Here is a 16,237-nt window from a genome sequence, read left to right on the forward strand (position 1 = left end):
ATTGGAGCCGACCGACCTCAGGGGACCTCTATTCACTACTGACATGAGTACATCATCGACGTAGCGGCATCGGGTTAGTACCTCGAAGGCTCACAACTAAAGCTCCGGATTCGTTTGGGGCACACATAAGACCATCGTAGGCTGATTATCGTGATTCAAGAGCCCGGAATCGCGCATGAAGCAACCATAATTCGAATGAATCCCGCTTGCGGACGCCCTCTCCCACCCTTTCCAGCTCTTCTGTTTGTTGACGTTCACTGCTGCTGATGAGCGCTCTTTGTTCCGACCGGTAGTTGTCTGGTTATTCTCGACGAGTGTTCAGCTTGATTTTGGCAGAATCGACAACAGCATCGCAGGAATTTCTATTTGCACAACTCTAGTACGAGCGCGCCTCGAGCTGCACCGCCATGGCAAGTATTTATTAAATGTTGAAACAACTCTCTGCCTCAGAGACCGCTCCCGTTCCGAGCAACATCTGGGCTCACACGGTCTACACGTCATCGCTCTATTCTTTCATTGACGCGACTTTTCAGCTATTTGGGGGCTTACAATGCTAGCATCGATGGGCAGAAAAGTCGGACTCCTTCCATCGACTCTCTCTAAGCGTAGTTTTGATGGGGAAAAGAGAGATTCGATCTTTGATATTGATTTGAAAAAGATGAGCTCAGTCTGAATGGAAATTTCGTGCGTGTTTTTCAGACGACGGTGGTGAACACGGTGGACACCACTCATGAAGACATGATTGTAAGTTCTCGAGACAGCGGAAAAAACTCGCCGGATGTGTGCGCCCAGAGGCAGACTAGTCCGGCATCCGAACTCTGATCATATTGAGAAGGTCCACGGCCAAGACTCCCCACCGGCTACGCCCGCCAAGACGAAGTCGATTACCCGTTCGACGTTCCCTTGCCTTCTAAAGTTGGATGACTTCTTGCAGCATGATTGTCAGATGGATTTCTACGGAGTCCGTCTGGCGACTTGTTCCTCGGACATGAGCGTGAAGATATTTGATCTCCGTAGCGGAAATCAAAAATTGGTCGCTGATCTCCGAGGGTGAGTGTCGTTCGCGAATCGCTGTCCGTAATTGAGCTCCCACTGCGATTCCCTATCATCATGATGACGACTATAATAATTTGATTTTGTCGATTCCCGAATCGATCGTATACTTGAATAGTCAATCGACTAATCAATATTCTCTCCTTCGCAGACATGAAGGACCCGTTTGGCAGATCTCATGGGCGCACCCTATGTATGGACCCCTTCTCGCATCCTGTTCCTACGACCGTCGTGTCATACTCTGGCGGGAAACAAATGGAGTTTGGCAGCAATGGCACGAATTCAAGAATCATGATAGCTCGGTCAACGCTGTGCAGTTCGCACCGTACGAGTTTGGATTGATGCTGGCTTGCGCCAGCTCCGACGGGACTGTCACCATTCTCAGCAGCAGCAACAACGGCGCCACGTGGGATGTCAACAAAATCACAGGAGCACATTTGGTAAACGTCTGTGGATAATAATAATAGCCATGTGAACGATGCTCACTCGTCCACGGGAGCGAATCGTGAAATGGAGAGAGAGGGTCGAGTTCGATCGGAAAATATTGCAAATGTCCTGCATGAATGCGGAATCGGAGCTCGACGAGGACAAAATTATTTTATCTATTGAAAATTCTCTAGATGGGCGTGAACAGCGTCAGTTGGGCTCCGTACACTGCCCCGTATTCTCTCTTCGGTCTTAACGGCGACCAGGACAATCAGCAGGCAGATAGGCAGATACGACTTGTCACGGGAGGCAGCGACAATCTCGTCAAGATCTGGAAATACAGGTGAGACCCAGATGGCACGTCATCCGCTCCTCGGGTGTCTCCGAAATCGTGCCGGAGTTCCGTTCGACAGCCGTGAACTGCTAGCTCGATCAGAGCAACGATCGATCCCAGAATGACTTGGAATTTGATATGACGACTGAGGAATTCGGAAGGTCTCCATAGACAGTTTTTCGGCTCGAATCTGGGACTTGTGTCTCTTCATCTCGCAACGACGCCACATTCTGATATGACCGCTTTCTGTGAGCCGTCGAAGAATCACAGAGAAATTCTTCTTGAGCGTGCATCCTTTCTTCATCATCAGAGTCTCGTACGTGTTATTCAGACTGAGAATGATGTCTAAGAAATTGGGTTTTCAAACCCGCACTTGTTTTCCCTTCTGATAGGCAGCTGAAGCTTGCTCGTCCATGATGAAGTCGCTCTGGTTCCCGGCGGCGCCGGCGTAGAGTGTGATCTTGTTGTTTTCCGGCCTTTCATTGGAGTTCCTCAGATGCTGAAGCAGAGCATGGAGAGCGCGGTCTTGTTCGGACAGATCTTAGCCCCTTCCTGTACAATAGTCCATCTTGCACAGGATCGATGATGTGGCTATGGCCCCACAATTTACTGTCGGGGATCAGCCGCAGGTGTTCGCGCACCCCGATGATGTTCTTATAGGCGTGAATGAGATTCGGAGTCATCATTTGATCGAGAATGTAGAGGCTTATGTGAGCCGTGATAAGAATTGAGGTCAGCCGAAACACCCCTGAAACCACACAGATTCTCCGGCACGGGATGTGGGCCGAGGGCGCCAGAGGCAAGGCGATCAATGCCGTGAGTACCGCCACGAAGCTTCCAAACGATTTCGTCGGGTAGACGAAAACCCAACAGGCCGCTGCGGTGGCGATATACACGAGAATCAGCGAGGTACCCACGTCTTCGAATACGAATCGACGGCCGGCTGGACTTCTGTGAGCTCAGTTCAAAAGCAATACGTCTTCAACGAAGAAAATATCAGCACTGGAGAAGTACTGCTCCCTTGCCGCGTCCAGAGCCAGTGCAGCGATGGCGAACAATGAATTCCGTCTTATCAGAGCGCTGAGATCCCTGTCCCATTCGGGTGGCGAATTCGGTCGGTTCGCCGAGTTCTGTCGAAAGTTTCGTGCCGACACGGCCGGAACTTGAAGGACAACTGAACCTTGGACCTTCCCCTGTTGTGTGGTAAACGTCCTCACGACTGGGGTGTGCTAAAATTCAGCAAGCAGGAGACGGTTCAGATTAGCCGCGATCGCTATGTGTTCGGTCACATTCAGGATGTGGACGATCACGCAACTCAGTTTCCACTTGTGCGTTACTCATTAGGTCTCGTCACTATGGCTGACCGGGATACCCAGTCCAGGCTCGGCTATCTTTCGATGGCTCAGAGCGTAGTCGCTCCGTATAATGTTCAGTTATTCATGAAAAGCCATCAATCGATCCGAGTGTACATTGTTGCGTCGACGTGGCCGAGCGTTCTTTGTTGATCGAGTTCGGGCTAATTCGAGTCTGAGCAACTTCGATAGAAAGCTGATATCAGGAATCAAAAAATGCACAGGGAATAATATCTCGGGCGCGAATCCGCTTCTGGGAATCACCAATTAACTTTTTTCTTGATTTGTGCAGTGATACACAGCAACAATGGGTCGATGATCAGACACTAGAGGCCCATCTCGACTGGGTTCGTGACGTGGCGTGGTGTCCGTCCACAGCATTCTCCAATTCGTCGATGATTGCTTCATGTTCTCAAGACCGTAGAGTTATCATATGGACTTCGAACGACGGAAATAAAACTTGGAAGGGTCAGGTATGATCGGATAAGATTCCGTCCCCCTTCCTGGCATGCCGTAAATTCAGTTCTACCACATTTTCCTAACTCTCTGCTACTTCTGGATATTCAGGTTCTAAATACATTCGATGACGTAATATGGCATGTGAGCTGGTCGATGAATGGAGATATGTTAGCTGTATCGGGCGGCGACAACAAGATCAGTCTATGGAAGTGTTCCGCAGACCACAGGTTCGTGCATATCTTTGTCATACACACCGATCCTAGCTGCTCTTAGCCAGCTATAGCGGCCAGGTTATCGTAAGGTCTCCCTGCTATTCGAGATATTGAGCTTGTAGAGCTCTAGCTCCTCGACCCCAATTCCACCGTCAATCATCGCTCTTTCCAGATGGATCTGCATCTCCGAGGATGGCGGCCGAAAAATCCGGGGGCACGCTCCACACGCGGTGGATCGCGCCCTCTGAGAGCACTTTTGAATTGATTTCGCAGTTAATCACATACGTTCCCTCCTATGCATCCCCAGCTATTTTAAGTATCCACAATAAAAGCGAGTATTGTTCAGCAATGATTGAGTGCTTTTAGCAACGGCTGGAAAGAAATGTTTCTCGGGGTCGACGCATTGATACTATCGGAGCCATTATATCCAATAATCGCATGGAGCGATGTAGGTAGAACGCGGTACGAAAGCGTCGGGGAACGCCTTGAAAATTCATCGGCTCACCTGGGGACGAATCTTCTGGATGGAGGAAGCTCTCAGTCGAGCTGGAGAGTCGAAGTGGATCACCCTTCTGGACACAATGGGTTGAGCTTCAGCCCTCCGCCAGGATGCACGCTCATATATTGGTCCTCCACGTTCTCAATTCTTCGTGGCACCTCGATAAGGATTCGGAGCTGAAGCAGCTCTTCAGAGACTTCGCGAACGTGACCCATATAAACGATGGCAATGCTTCAATGTTTGTGACCGTCAGAGAAAATCAATGTCTCTTCACCAGAGACCTACTGGCATCGACTACCAGAAAGCATGGCTCCTACCGGAATCTCCGACAATAAGATGTGAGCGTGATATTCGTCGTTGACAATGTTCCTTCCAATCTCAGACCCATTGTGAGATTCTGCTACCCACGGATAGCGAAGTTCGCGACGTTGCGAGAACTCTCTACGACATCGACACCGAGGGGGATTCCGTGGATTCTCGCTCCGACGCCTTAAGCCGACATTCTTGTGGTAGACGCGGTTCTCGGCCGAGGACCGCACGGACTCTTCGGAACTTTTTTCTAGGTGACCACTGAAAATTCGCGATTTAAGGGACTTTTCCTAAATACCTCTTGAGAGTGAGCTCACGATCTTCGCTGGGCAGAACGTCGACGACTTCATCATCGAGGAGGAGACGAATCTGGCTTATCTTACGAATCGAAACAATCGGAAGAAGTTTCGGCGTACCGTGACCCCGATAAACGCGGTCAATGAGAGAAGAGTTGCTTGCTCTGAAGACGCTTCTCGGATTTTCTGCGAGTGCTGACCGAATCTGGTCACATACAGCATCGGCAGTGAGGAACGAAATTGCAGGAGAACTCAGTCAGTGCGAGGTACATATTCGAGCATCAGCTAGGATTCTACTCGTGAATTGAGAATTCATTTCACGATACAAATGCAGGTAGCAACGGTTATCCTGGCATTCGAAATCAGCTACCATGGATTGATGCGAATGCGCAATCGGCGCATCCCGAACCCAGCGGGAATCTTGAAAAGGAATGGACCTGAATCGCGGAGATCCGTCAGCCTGACCGGCGAGATCTTCGCGACAACTTTATTGATAGACGGAATCTTCGTGTCGAACTATTAGCCTGGAGACAACGGATCGGATTGACAAGCAATCTCTATTGGCAGCGACATGACTGTCGTTCCGTATTCCGAACCGGCGAAGGGGTGATAGGCGGATCATTCCTCGCTATCTTCTAACGGAAATCCCAGTCGCGCATTTGAGCGAGATAGTGTCCGCGCGGGGCGACTCTCCTGACAAAGCGCGTCTGGAAGACTTTGAAGATGGAATTCGAATCCTCCGTTGGCAAATGGAATCATCGATGTTCGAAAGACGTTCGAAGGTATTCGAGAGATGTTCGGAGGCGTTCGAGGATTGGCCGGACAAGAAGATGCGGGACAGCGAGCGGAGGCTTCCGGAGAAACCGGAGGATGGCAGCCGGAGAGTCCGGAGTGCGGACTTCAGGGAGCGGTGAATCGCGGCGCGGCTTCAAAGGTAGCTCGAGAACCGATTCAGAACGGATCGGCGCGCGCAGACCCCCGATTGTATGCAGACATTCGAGCAGTTTTCGCGAATATCATTTGCCTGGCGACTATGCACGTACTGAAAATGACGAGAGCGTTCCGACCGATGATCCTATTCCTCGTCTCCATCTCGAAGGAATGCTGCTGATACACCGACCATATTGATTTAATCCTCACGGGATTCGAAGATTTTCCGTCGAATTTCGATCCGACGACAGGAGTGGCAACCCTGCGGTAGGCGCCTGTTTGGAATGGCTCTCATGGAAAGAGGCTCAACCCCATGGACGATAACCCATCGCCATTCAAAGTGATGGGAAGGGCGCCGTGGGGAACTGAGTCGTATGAGATGGACGCGGAAGGCGTTGAGACATCATTAGAAGAGTCACGCTGTGCTCCCAGCCCGACAAATTCTATTTACAGCGTTTTCATTCGCGGTCATCTTGTGTTCCTCTGAGCTAACGGATACAGCTCGGCACTTCCTCGTAATGAAGATATCCACGCCGCTGAGCCTCGGGCCAGTCGCACTCTTCGTGACTGGAATGTGAGGACTCCTCGCACCAGCCTTAAGAGTCTCGCTCAGAGGGAATCCAGGGGAACTTCTGATGAATGCATCATTGAGGAAGTTTCGGTCGTAAAGAGTTTCGATCGGCATTGACATTGTTCTTGTTTAAACGTCTCTGTCGGAACATCCTCTCCTGCTGACCATTGGCGTACATATAAGCGAGCGCTGAAACGATCTGGGCACCACAAAGAATTATCACCGCTCGATCGTAGAGACTCGGAGTCTTCTCCGAGGCAAGGATCGGGAACATTTTCAGCAGCGAAAGTAATATCGCTGCCCAGTTGACCGTACAACTGAAGAGGGCTCGAACAACAGTGTCAGGATCCACGATCGTCGCGAACAATAAGTAGAAGTAGTTCAAAACCGAGGTACCGTAGGCATGCTCGAGGAAGATCTTGGGGCTAGGATCGATGTCCAGATAGCTGAAGAAAACAGCGATGTCTATCAAGTACACCGCCAATGCGCTCAAGAACAAGACGAGTAGCAGCCCGAAACGCCAGTTCAATTTAGGAGCTTCGTTCTGTTGCCCCATTGTTGTCAAGGAAGTCATCGCGACGGGTCCTCGATCAGGAGCGGCTCCTCCTCAGCAGTCGTCGAACTCGTTGTTTTTCAATATTTCGTGGCAGTCTTCCTGGCATTGCCGAACTCTCGCGAGTCTATTCTCTTCTTCGTTTGGTCTCGAATCCTAGTGTTCCGCGAGAAACCGATCAGTCTGCTGAAAAATTTCCATGCCATCGGAATTTAATCATTACCCGGTGTTCCAAGGCACCTCTCATGCTCTACAGGACGCCAGTCGAAGCCTTTGGGGCGAGATAAAAAGTACCATAGGATAATCACGTGAGGTATCGAGCCCAGGTGTTCCGTGGTACTTCTCAAGTAAGGAAGGTCGGGAACCACTGCTCTATACCTTAGACTAATGGTTGAGAATTTCGACTTCCCTCTCACACGGGGTCCGCTCGATCCCCTCGATGATGTCCCCGCATTCCTCAACCCCGCAACGGTTCTTCGGCCAGGAGAAGATCCGAGCGCGAGCAAGGTAGAAGCCAAGAATCTTTCAAACCTAGGTACAGTTTTATTGACTTCCAGATTCTCCTCGAAAACACACACGATTAGGTCCCCAACCACTTCCAAACTGCTCCCCTGAGCAGAACTGGGTCTCATCCGACACGTTTCTGCGACACTCGTCGAACTCGAGTTCTTCGATGATTTCTTCGTCGAAATTCGGGCCATATACTCGCTGCCTAAGGCGGTAGTGTGAATTGCCGAATATATGACTGTCGATCGAATCTTATGGGGACACAGAGGAATTCATATTCATGGGGACAATCTCTGGTCTCGGGCAACTAGGTCTGGAGCGATGGGCGATCCGATCACTCGGGCTGAATTCAGGTGGATAACGTATGTAAATCTCGGGCCTCCACGAGCTTCATACTTCTCATACATCGCTTCCGAGGACTATAATTTTGGGGATTCTCCGGGACTCGTCACGCGGCTCTGTAGATCCACAAAAGGAGTAGATCTTCAATTGTACATAAGCTTATTATCCACAGAGACTAGAGAGAAGCGAGTGTCTCACCCTGTCAGTTATTGCACGGTCGTCCGCCCCCTGACTAGAGTTTGAGAAATGGTCAAGGTCACAATAAAGGTCACCCTGAGTAGAAATATGCTCGAATGTGTTTTTCCGTTGACTGCACCTACGATATTTCTAGCAGGTACGGCGTATCCTTCCTTATAGAGCTGCGATCCCCTGCTGGCAAAATTCATTCCGAGAATGATTGATAGCAAAATAGCCTTGAGCGTAGGTACTCCTGCCGATTTCTGTAGGAACTTGTCGAAGAACAGAAGAAGATTCTCGACCTCGCATCAGTTCAGGAGCCTTCGAGAAAGGCAGTCCATAGTCTGTGTAAGACTCTGTTTCTTCTCTGAATCGTTGAAGTTTTTGTAATCTTCGGTGTTAAAGAGAGCGATCAAATCCGCCGTCTCGAAGAAGGCAAAACTCCTGTCAAGTGACGTGACCGAAGTCAGGACGCTTTGCGCATTTTTTCTAAAACGCTCCGTCTGGCTGATGAGTGACCGCAGGAGTTCAAGGTGACACAAAATACTTCCTAGGCCCGAATCAGGTCCCATCTTGTCGATTTGAATGCGTTCTAAGCGTTGACTCAATTGAACCAGCAGACTAACGTAGAAATAAACATTCGGTACACACGTATTCGGAGCCATACTATCGCAGTGGTCGAGAAGCGCGGAGATCTCCTGGCGTAATTTCGTTTCGAAGAGTAGCGCCAGATTGGTGTTTTTCTGTCTCAAGTCGAACCATAATTTCTTCATTGACGTCACGATTGGCGACATGAGACCTCTCATCAGACACTGGAACCCGAAGAGGTCTCCGAAAGCTGATTTCACCTCTGCAGCGATCTGGATCCATTTTGTGAGAATCTCGAGAGCGATCTCCTGGTTGTCCTCGACCGCGATCGAGGCGATCACCAGCAGTTTTAGGTACTCGGCTCTGTCGAAGAGGTGTCTCCTCAATTTTTCCCCGTGAGGCAAAGACAGAATTTCAAGGCAGCTCTGAGCTCCGAGAGCTCCTTCAGTCTTCGTATCCAGCTGGAGCAGCCGCACATGCACAAGGGTCAGACTCCGTGCGAGCACCCTCGCACCATTGTCTCTGAGCTCATTTTGGACTTTTCGGAGTAGGCACTCGTTCATCCCATTATTGCTGAACTCTACGGAACCGAAGGTCACTTCGCCCGACGACTCATCGACCGCCTTGAAAGGGGTTTTTGAATATTCCTTGCGAAGTATCCGTCGTTCCTTGATCTGAGTGGAGCTGTAGTTCCGTTCGGGTTTCGGCGGAGGTGGGGCCTCGATGTGGACACTCAGGCTAACCTTCCTGAGGACCGGTTTCGAGATGTGAGCTCCGGAGCGCAGAGTGATCGGTTGCTTATTGCCAACGTAAAACGTGACCAAATCGGCAATCGTGTCGAATAGATCGTCCTCCAACTGGAACTGTACCCTCTCATAAAGGGTATTTGGCAGGATATACACGCGATTTATGATGAAGTGGAGCTTCGTTCCGGAATGGTGGCAAGACAAAACGTAGTCGTTCACTTGGGAGAGACAATCGCGCACCAAGAACTGTCCGTCGGTGGTGAGGAGCGTTTCCGCGACGGACCGCGGTATGGGCCCATGATACCAACCGTGGCTCCGAAGATCCGATGACGGGAGCCGCAACTCTTCCTCTAGACTCAGCTGCATTCCTGTAACAAAGACACAGATCAGATACGAGCCATCTCCACATGTCCGTCAAGGCTTGACAATCTTGCGCGTATCGATAACGGAGAGAAGGATTTAGAGGCCCTCCCGAAAATTTTCGAGACACACCCGCGTTGAGACCATTCCCGGAGGATCCATCCCGTAGCGAGCAACTGAGCAAATTACCGTCTCCGAAGCCTAAGCGATCTCAATTTGCGATCGCGCAATCATTCAGAAGCAATTCACCGCTCGTGCACTCTCACTGCACTGTGCCTGTCAGTGGACCATCACCCGTCACCATGGAGTGAAAGCGCTGGGCTCACGCTGTCTGAGTCATCCGAGCGCCTCAGGCATCTGAACTTACCGTAACTTGAAGCCGGTCACATCGCAGACAGATGCTCCATCAGCTCCTATGGGGATCTGCTCGCTGTGGGAACCACGTTTGTTCCCCTGTTCATTGTGCTCGATGGGAAAAATTGGAAACCTCCCTGCGACCACGGCGAATTTTCCTTCCCTTGTTTTCAAAATAGAAAAGGTGCGCGAGGAAAAAGAGGAATGTGGAGAGATCGAAATGATTTTGCTGATCGCAATCCATCCGATTCTGCTTCGTCGTATTAGTATGTCGATGGTCGTCTCGAAGAACGGTGCGTCTCTCGACTCTCTGCGTGGTTCCCAATCAACCGACGGGAACAGTTGAAGAATGAATCGGCAGCAATTCCTAGCTTCCGTGATCGATTGACAGCGTCGAATCCGCGGCAGCTTAATCAGCGGTCTGCGAGAGCAAGAGGATCAGGACCGGGAAAAGTCTCGAGCACAACCTATGATCACGAACCCATGTGATCACAAACTACCGCTCTCTCGCGGAGAGAATTGCGGTTTCGGAAGTTTTTCCTAGTTCGGTTCAAACGAGCTCATGTCACACAGAGGCGATGCGTTCATCCATCGCATAGGTGGGAGAGGGGGACGCATGGCGCGCGTTGCCGGCTCCGATCGCTGAATCAGCTGGCTGGTATACTACATGGGGAGAGCTGGTGCTTCTGCCAATCAATCTGACAGGAATCTTCGCTCCAGCTTCTCCCCCTTGCTCAACGGGATGGCAAGTTGATGGAAACTCTCCTGAATGCGAACATGGGAATCTCTAGACCCCGATTTCTGTGACTGCTCGAGCCTCAGAGCCTAATTGAAGCCAGATCCCTGTTCGTTGATCAGTGATCAGAGATGAATTCGACGGACCCCCAACACCATGACTATACGACTATCGTTTCTTCGTCGCAGATGTACTACGTGAATTGTTCTTGTGTGCCGTCCGAAGCGGGCGGTCCGATCTGCCACACCGACACCTGCGAGTTCAGGCAACTGCCAATAAGTTGTGTTGATGCCATCACGACAGCTTCTCCAGGTGAGCCGAGACGTTTGACGGGGTCGCTCTGAGTTCTGAACCTCCGCGAAGCGCCTACTCCACTTGATAAGTTCAGAGCACTCTAACTGCAACGATCTGACCCTGCAGATCCGAGTCGAAACCAACTCATAACTGTCGTGAGCCACCCTGGCCCGCTGGTCCCGATGGCTGCTCCAGGCTTGCAGTCGACTGAGGCCGTCCCGACCGGTGCAAGGTATTCCGACGATCTGAGCCCGATGATCTGAATCTTTAGAAATGAACCATTGCGCTAATCGCCGATCGAGATATCGCACTCGCACAATCTACCTTCCTAGGATAATTTTCCAACCGTCTCCGGGGCCGGTCGGTAGCTTGCCTCGTGAACCTGTAGACGGCTCGACAGATACGAGCAGAGCCGAGGGCGAATATCGCGAGCAAGTCGCTTCGCCGGAGGAGAACAGTCGTAAGCGCAGAATTTTTTTTGATGTACGATACCGATTGCCCTAATCAGGGCAACTACGAATCAATTCCACTACGAGTTGCTTTACCCCTAGCTGGACATACGAAACTTGTTCTCGATTGGAGTGAATCACACGTCAAGGTATTATTGGAACTCTACGAAAAGGAAAGACCGAAGTTTCTTACCAAGGGGCTCGTGAGGAAAAGATTGTGGGGGGAAATTGCTCAAAAAGTCAATAGAATCACGGGACTGCAATTGCAAGGCTTCCACTGCGAGAACAAGTGAGTTTTCGAATCATTATTTTAACGAGCTACGGAAAGGGTTCCGATGAATCGTCTAGACTAGAAAGGATGACTTCACAACCGGAATCCGATTCATGAATCTCGAGACTCTCGACAGACTTGATTTCCGGAAGGTTCCGAGCAGGGAGTTCTATATCCAAACTCCACAGGTGGAAAGTCCTGATGAGAGGATATCGTCGAGCGGAGAAGGACTTCGGAGCGGCAGGAGTTGACGAGGAACAATTCAAAAAAGCACATCCCTTGTTCGAGCAGATAAGGACCATTCTCTCCAAGGATCCGATTGATGAATATGCCGTCACAGCGAGAGGTGAATCGAAATCGGGTGTTCGCGTCGTCGTAGACAAATGACGATATACCGATATACAGAGGAGATTGAGTAGAATATTCTAACAGAGCTCAAAATTCACTCAGATGTTCAAAAATTGTCAAGGGAATCTCGAATGGTGTGGAGACCCCAAGACACGAAGAGTTTGTTGAACCATTACGGGAACTTCCGCAAGCGGCAGAAAAATCCGAACTTGACGCTCATGTCCTGGGAGAGGATCGCGCGATTGATCCGCCAGGATATTCCGAGCTTCGCAATGAGTGGATCCCATTGTTATTCAAGGTGCGTGAGGTGGATAAGATCCGAAATCAGAAACCGCTGTGATCCAGCGTGGGGGAATTACCCCGATTTCTCTCTAACGGAAAACATCCTACCCAATGTTGGTAAGTTTATTTCCGGTGGTAATGATTTGTCCAATCACTCCTTGGCGATTTTCCGGAACAGGTTTCGCTTCCTGCGCATCAAATATCAGCGTGCGATGCTCTTATGCAAAGACGAGACTTCCCGATGGCCTCACTGTCCCATGTTCAATGAGCTGCACGCTGTACTACGGGAGGACCCCCTGCCCTCTGAGGTTCCGCTCACTCCGAGTCAAATTGCCAAAAGTGAGTTCAGGTCTTTGCTCCGAGAGGGTGACCCTCGATCCCGCTCCTTGATCCTACCTCCCGGGAATATTGAACAATTCAGTTGGAATGCACGCGCATTTGGTCACAGAATCGTCTGATTTCCAGAAAAGAAAGAAAGACGCGCGAACGAGCCCGATGATGAAGAAAGGAACGACGGTTTCGGGCTCCCATCGGTGATTCAACTCGAACCCACTTCGAGGAAACCTCAAGAAGAGTTTACGGCTTATCTGGCGAAACTGGTCGATGGTCTTGCAGTCAGTCTGAAAGATCGAGCGATGCAGGACATCCTGGGCTATGTCTTCAATTTCCGAAAGAAGATTCGACTCGCTAAATCTGCGAAGATCCCAGGAGCAGCTGCAAGCTGACAGTTTTCACACCGAGTCCTCCCGCCGATTTTCGACGCAGTCTGGAATAGATCTGTAGAACTGTGGTGTTCGAGCCATCGAGGTTCTGGTCTGCTGGTGATTCTGATGCTGAGATTGGCGGAGGAATTCGCCGGAATACAAATACGCACAATAAAGTGGAATTGCGGATATATACGGGATATTCTATTGTGGTGATTCTCATTTGACAGGGAGGAAGCAGCTCGACAACGAAGCACGGAAGCACCATGATCACTACCACGGTGGATTCGAAACCTGTGAAAATGACTACGTGGAACGCCAGTAGGGTCATGTGGATTCTCCAACTGATACTGTCATTCTCCATCCTCGTATCCTGCTGCGTGGCGGGCGGAGGACAATCCGTGGTTCTACTCGCTTCAACAGCCTACATGGCTTTCGCGCTCGGGATCCTCGTCCCGATCCTCGACAAGTATTCGTTCCCCACTGTTTCCGGCCTGTTTTCGTCCGTCACTTCCGTTGGATTCTCAGTGACGTACCTGCTGTATTCAATAGCTGTTTTAAGTCGACAAAGCAATCCTTTAGGCTTGACAACCGCTGGAACCGCGGGCATTTTAGCAGCAGGTGTGCACATGACCGAATTCACTATATCACACTGGAATAGATGATCGTCAGATCTCAGGCTTTCAAACCACGAGGTGAACGAATCCGGGAAGATGACCTTGGGATGGATTCGCGCGATGAATTAATAAACGGTGCTTCGTCACAAGCACACTTTGCTGGTGGATGCGGATTCCCTCTCCCCTGGAGATAATCAGCGATTACTTCCCTGGAAATAATCAGCAAGATGATTGCATTAGGGATGAGGAGAAAAATACCCTGATCCTCCAAATCCGAAGCTGCATGGTAATCTGGGGAAGAACGCTGAGGCCATGCAGTTTACGGCATCCTATGGAAGGCATGCGCGTAATCAGACAAAAGAAACGTTTCCCGAAGCTGAAAGCGGTCAACGCAATCGCAGGTTTACTCAGATGGCCTCAGGCGTCGCGCTCTGATGAAGGCGTTCGGGTTGGGGAGCTCAACCGTCGACACCACGGACTTGCTGGATGGTAGTCCACGTTTCTAACTCAGGCTGATCGTAACTTGTTCGCATTCTCAGAGTCTTCAGAGCAGCATCAACGTCATTATCATAACCTCAGATCTTCGAGGGGGCTTTCTATCACGCTGAGCGCCACAAAACCGATACTCACGAAGCGGTGGATCTTCCGATCATTCAACGGTGGAGGGGAGAATCGAGAATTTTTCATGATCCTCAGAGCTCTTCTGGAGGCCCAGAGACTCCCTGATTCATTGGTCCTCCCATAAGAATTTTCCAAACACAAAACGAGAATTTCATACGCTCGGGTATTGATTGCTTCGTTTGTGTCATCGGGCACCGGATCTGGTTCGAAAGTCTAACGCATCATCAGGGGAAGGAGGGGGAGAGATTTCGTGTGGTGCCAGCGGCGAGCCTTTCTAGTGGTGGGGTGTCGCACGCGACATCTGGCCTCGTGTGTCGTCATAGTCGGTTCACCTCGCATTCATTGAGCTCAGGCAGCGCCGGCTCGTTCTGGCTCGGCCTCTCCAGCATCGTTCCTTCACTCCCCGTGTGCCTTATCCCATCCCCTGCTCGTACTCGCTCCCCGTCCCCTACAGCACTGTCATGGACGAGATACCAATCGATGAAATCCTTCGACATGAACTGGATCTAACGATCCAGCGCTGTTTCGATCTCGGATGTATCCGAACGTTGGGTTGCTCTTGCTTGAGCCGGCTGCGGGTAGGATGGCTCCTCTCGCGTAGGCTGTTAGAAGAATCGCGAATGTCGGATATCTGAACAAAGAATTTGAGAAGGCTGAAAAAATGGAGAAATCCAGCTCTGAATGTGCACGAGCGATCTCTTGATGAGATACGGGATCACTCGAATTCTACGGATACAGAAACCGGAATCATTAGCCAGATGCAAAGATTCGCCCGCCAAGAAACACTCGTGAATGAGGAATTCGGCATTTTTGTTCCAACGCTATGCTGAGTGAAATTCGATCGACGGCCGGCTGGATCTGTGTTCCGGGATCGACATTTTGTTCTGGCGTCCGCCCCTCTCGGGTGCTCCGCGTCGGTTGCGAGCAGATCTCATTTCTTCATTGTTCCGTGGATAATATCTGATCCCAAGTCTCTCCTCTATGAGCTCGGCCTAGGTAAGTCTCCGGAATGTGTGCAGTCGGAGCGCAACCCGTTCCATAGCGTGCCGGAATGTTCTACTCTGGCTCAGGGACCTACCGTCCCTGCACCTGCCAGAATACTTGATGACAGAGTCTTGGTTCAAGCCAGCGGCTGGCTGACCGGTGGGCCTGCTGCTGGTCTACCAATCGGACGGTCGAAGGCGAGCTAGCCAGCGTGCCATCGAAGAAATCAGGAAGGGAACTCGGCTGTACTCGCTATACCGGCTCTTGGCTCAGCAGTTGGCTGAGTCGAGTGGTTTCTGGCTCTGTACGACTGAGGTCCGTCCACCTTGAGAGCGGCTGCGAGTCGAGCCGGCTGGTCAAACGAGCTCGTCGAATGAGCCACAGCGCGGTAAGTCAGTGAGATGTTTCACTTTTTTCCGAGCGAGCTTCAAATCAGATATCAATGATTCATCAGTCGCATTATTCGTCAGATAAGCTCCCTCCCCATTCGGGCAGGGAGCTTATCTGACGTGGCAACCTGTCGCAATCGATTCTCCCCGCCTCGGAGCTCTGACTAGAGCTACGCAGAGTGCAAGGAGGCTCCGACATTCGGCTTGACCATTCGCGTGCAACGACCATTCCCACGTCCACGATCGAAACACATCGTCCGGTACTAACCGTTCAGCACAAGGCGCTATCGGTAACCCTCAGCTCTTGCAGCGAGAGATTACAGAGAGGTCGCTCGGTGGCTCGTCTCGATGGATCGCGAAAGAGCTCTTACCCGAATAATTCGCCATGACTATCCAAGGAAATTCATCCTTGACTCGATACCTGATTGGGTTGGCGAACCTCGTCTTCCGCACGTCACATATCCCTAACCACAA

At 50.8% G+C, this 16,237-nt stretch overlaps 3 protein-coding genes across 3 annotated transcripts; 2 read left to right on the plus strand and 1 right to left on the minus strand.

The window, feature by feature from the left end:
- The first annotated feature begins 271 nt into the window (after positions 1–271).
- On the plus strand, positions 272–4,181 carry LOC100900739 (protein SEC13 homolog). The gene is made up of 8 exons (XM_003745173.1): positions 272–410; positions 700–744; positions 935–1,050; positions 1,205–1,493; positions 1,674–1,822; positions 3,458–3,638; positions 3,733–3,851; positions 4,009–4,181. Exons 1-8 carry the CDS (start codon positions 408–410, stop codon positions 4,082–4,084), a joined length of 978 nt encoding a protein of 325 aa, XP_003745221.1. The 5' UTR covers positions 272–407; the 3' UTR covers positions 4,085–4,181.
- A 4,147-nt stretch (positions 4,182–8,328) lies between these two features.
- Positions 8,329–10,240, minus strand: LOC100902744 (SH2 domain-containing protein 3C). Its single transcript, XM_003745188.2, has 2 exons — positions 10,082–10,240; positions 8,329–9,722 (listed from the first exon to the last, which is right to left on the minus strand). The coding sequence occupies exon 2, from the start codon at positions 9,718–9,720 to the stop codon at positions 8,329–8,331; it is 1,392 nt and encodes a 463-aa protein (XP_003745236.1). The 5' UTR covers positions 9,721–9,722; positions 10,082–10,240.
- A 487-nt stretch (positions 10,241–10,727) lies between these two features.
- Positions 10,728–13,339, plus strand: LOC100902893 (uncharacterized). Its single transcript, XM_029112002.1, has 9 exons — positions 10,728–10,813; positions 10,993–11,116; positions 11,225–11,330; positions 11,431–11,558; positions 11,650–11,836; positions 12,007–12,164; positions 12,269–12,464; positions 12,627–12,787; positions 12,914–13,339. Exons 1-9 carry the CDS (start codon positions 10,736–10,738, stop codon positions 13,171–13,173), a joined length of 1,398 nt encoding a protein of 465 aa, XP_028967835.1. The 5' UTR covers positions 10,728–10,735; the 3' UTR covers positions 13,174–13,339.
- Positions 13,340–16,237: the final 2,898 nt, after the last annotated feature.

The sequence above is a fragment of the Galendromus occidentalis genome, unplaced genomic scaffold (assembly GCF_000255335.2).
Source record: "Galendromus occidentalis unplaced genomic scaffold, Mocc_1.1 scf7180000077478, whole genome shotgun sequence".
In the NCBI taxonomy this organism is placed as follows: Eukaryota; Metazoa; Arthropoda; class Arachnida; order Mesostigmata; family Phytoseiidae; genus Galendromus; species Galendromus occidentalis.

Excerpts from the sequence above, each read along its gene's own strand:
- LOC100900739 (XM_003745173.1), top strand. Across the intron at positions 745-934 it reads CCACTCATGAAGACATGATT|CATGATTGTCAGATGGATTT; the intron begins GTAAGTTCTCGA and ends GACTTCTTGCAG. Across the intron at positions 3,852-4,008 it reads AAGTGTTCCGCAGACCACAG|ATGGATCTGCATCTCCGAGG; the intron begins GTTCGTGCATAT and ends CGCTCTTTCCAG.
- LOC100902744 (XM_003745188.2), bottom strand. The coding sequence starts at position 9,720 with ATGCAGCTGAGTCTAGAGGAAGAGTTGCGGCTCCCGTCATCGGATCTT.
- LOC100902893 (XM_029112002.1), top strand. The coding sequence starts at position 10,736 with ATGGGGAGAGCTGGTGCTTCTGCCAATCAATCTGACAGGAATCTTCGC. Across the intron at positions 11,331-11,430 it reads GCCGTCCCGACCGGTGCAAG|GATAATTTTCCAACCGTCTC; the intron begins GTATTCCGACGA and ends CTACCTTCCTAG. Across the intron at positions 12,165-12,268 it reads ATATGCCGTCACAGCGAGAG|ATGTTCAAAAATTGTCAAGG; the intron begins GTGAATCGAAAT and ends AAATTCACTCAG.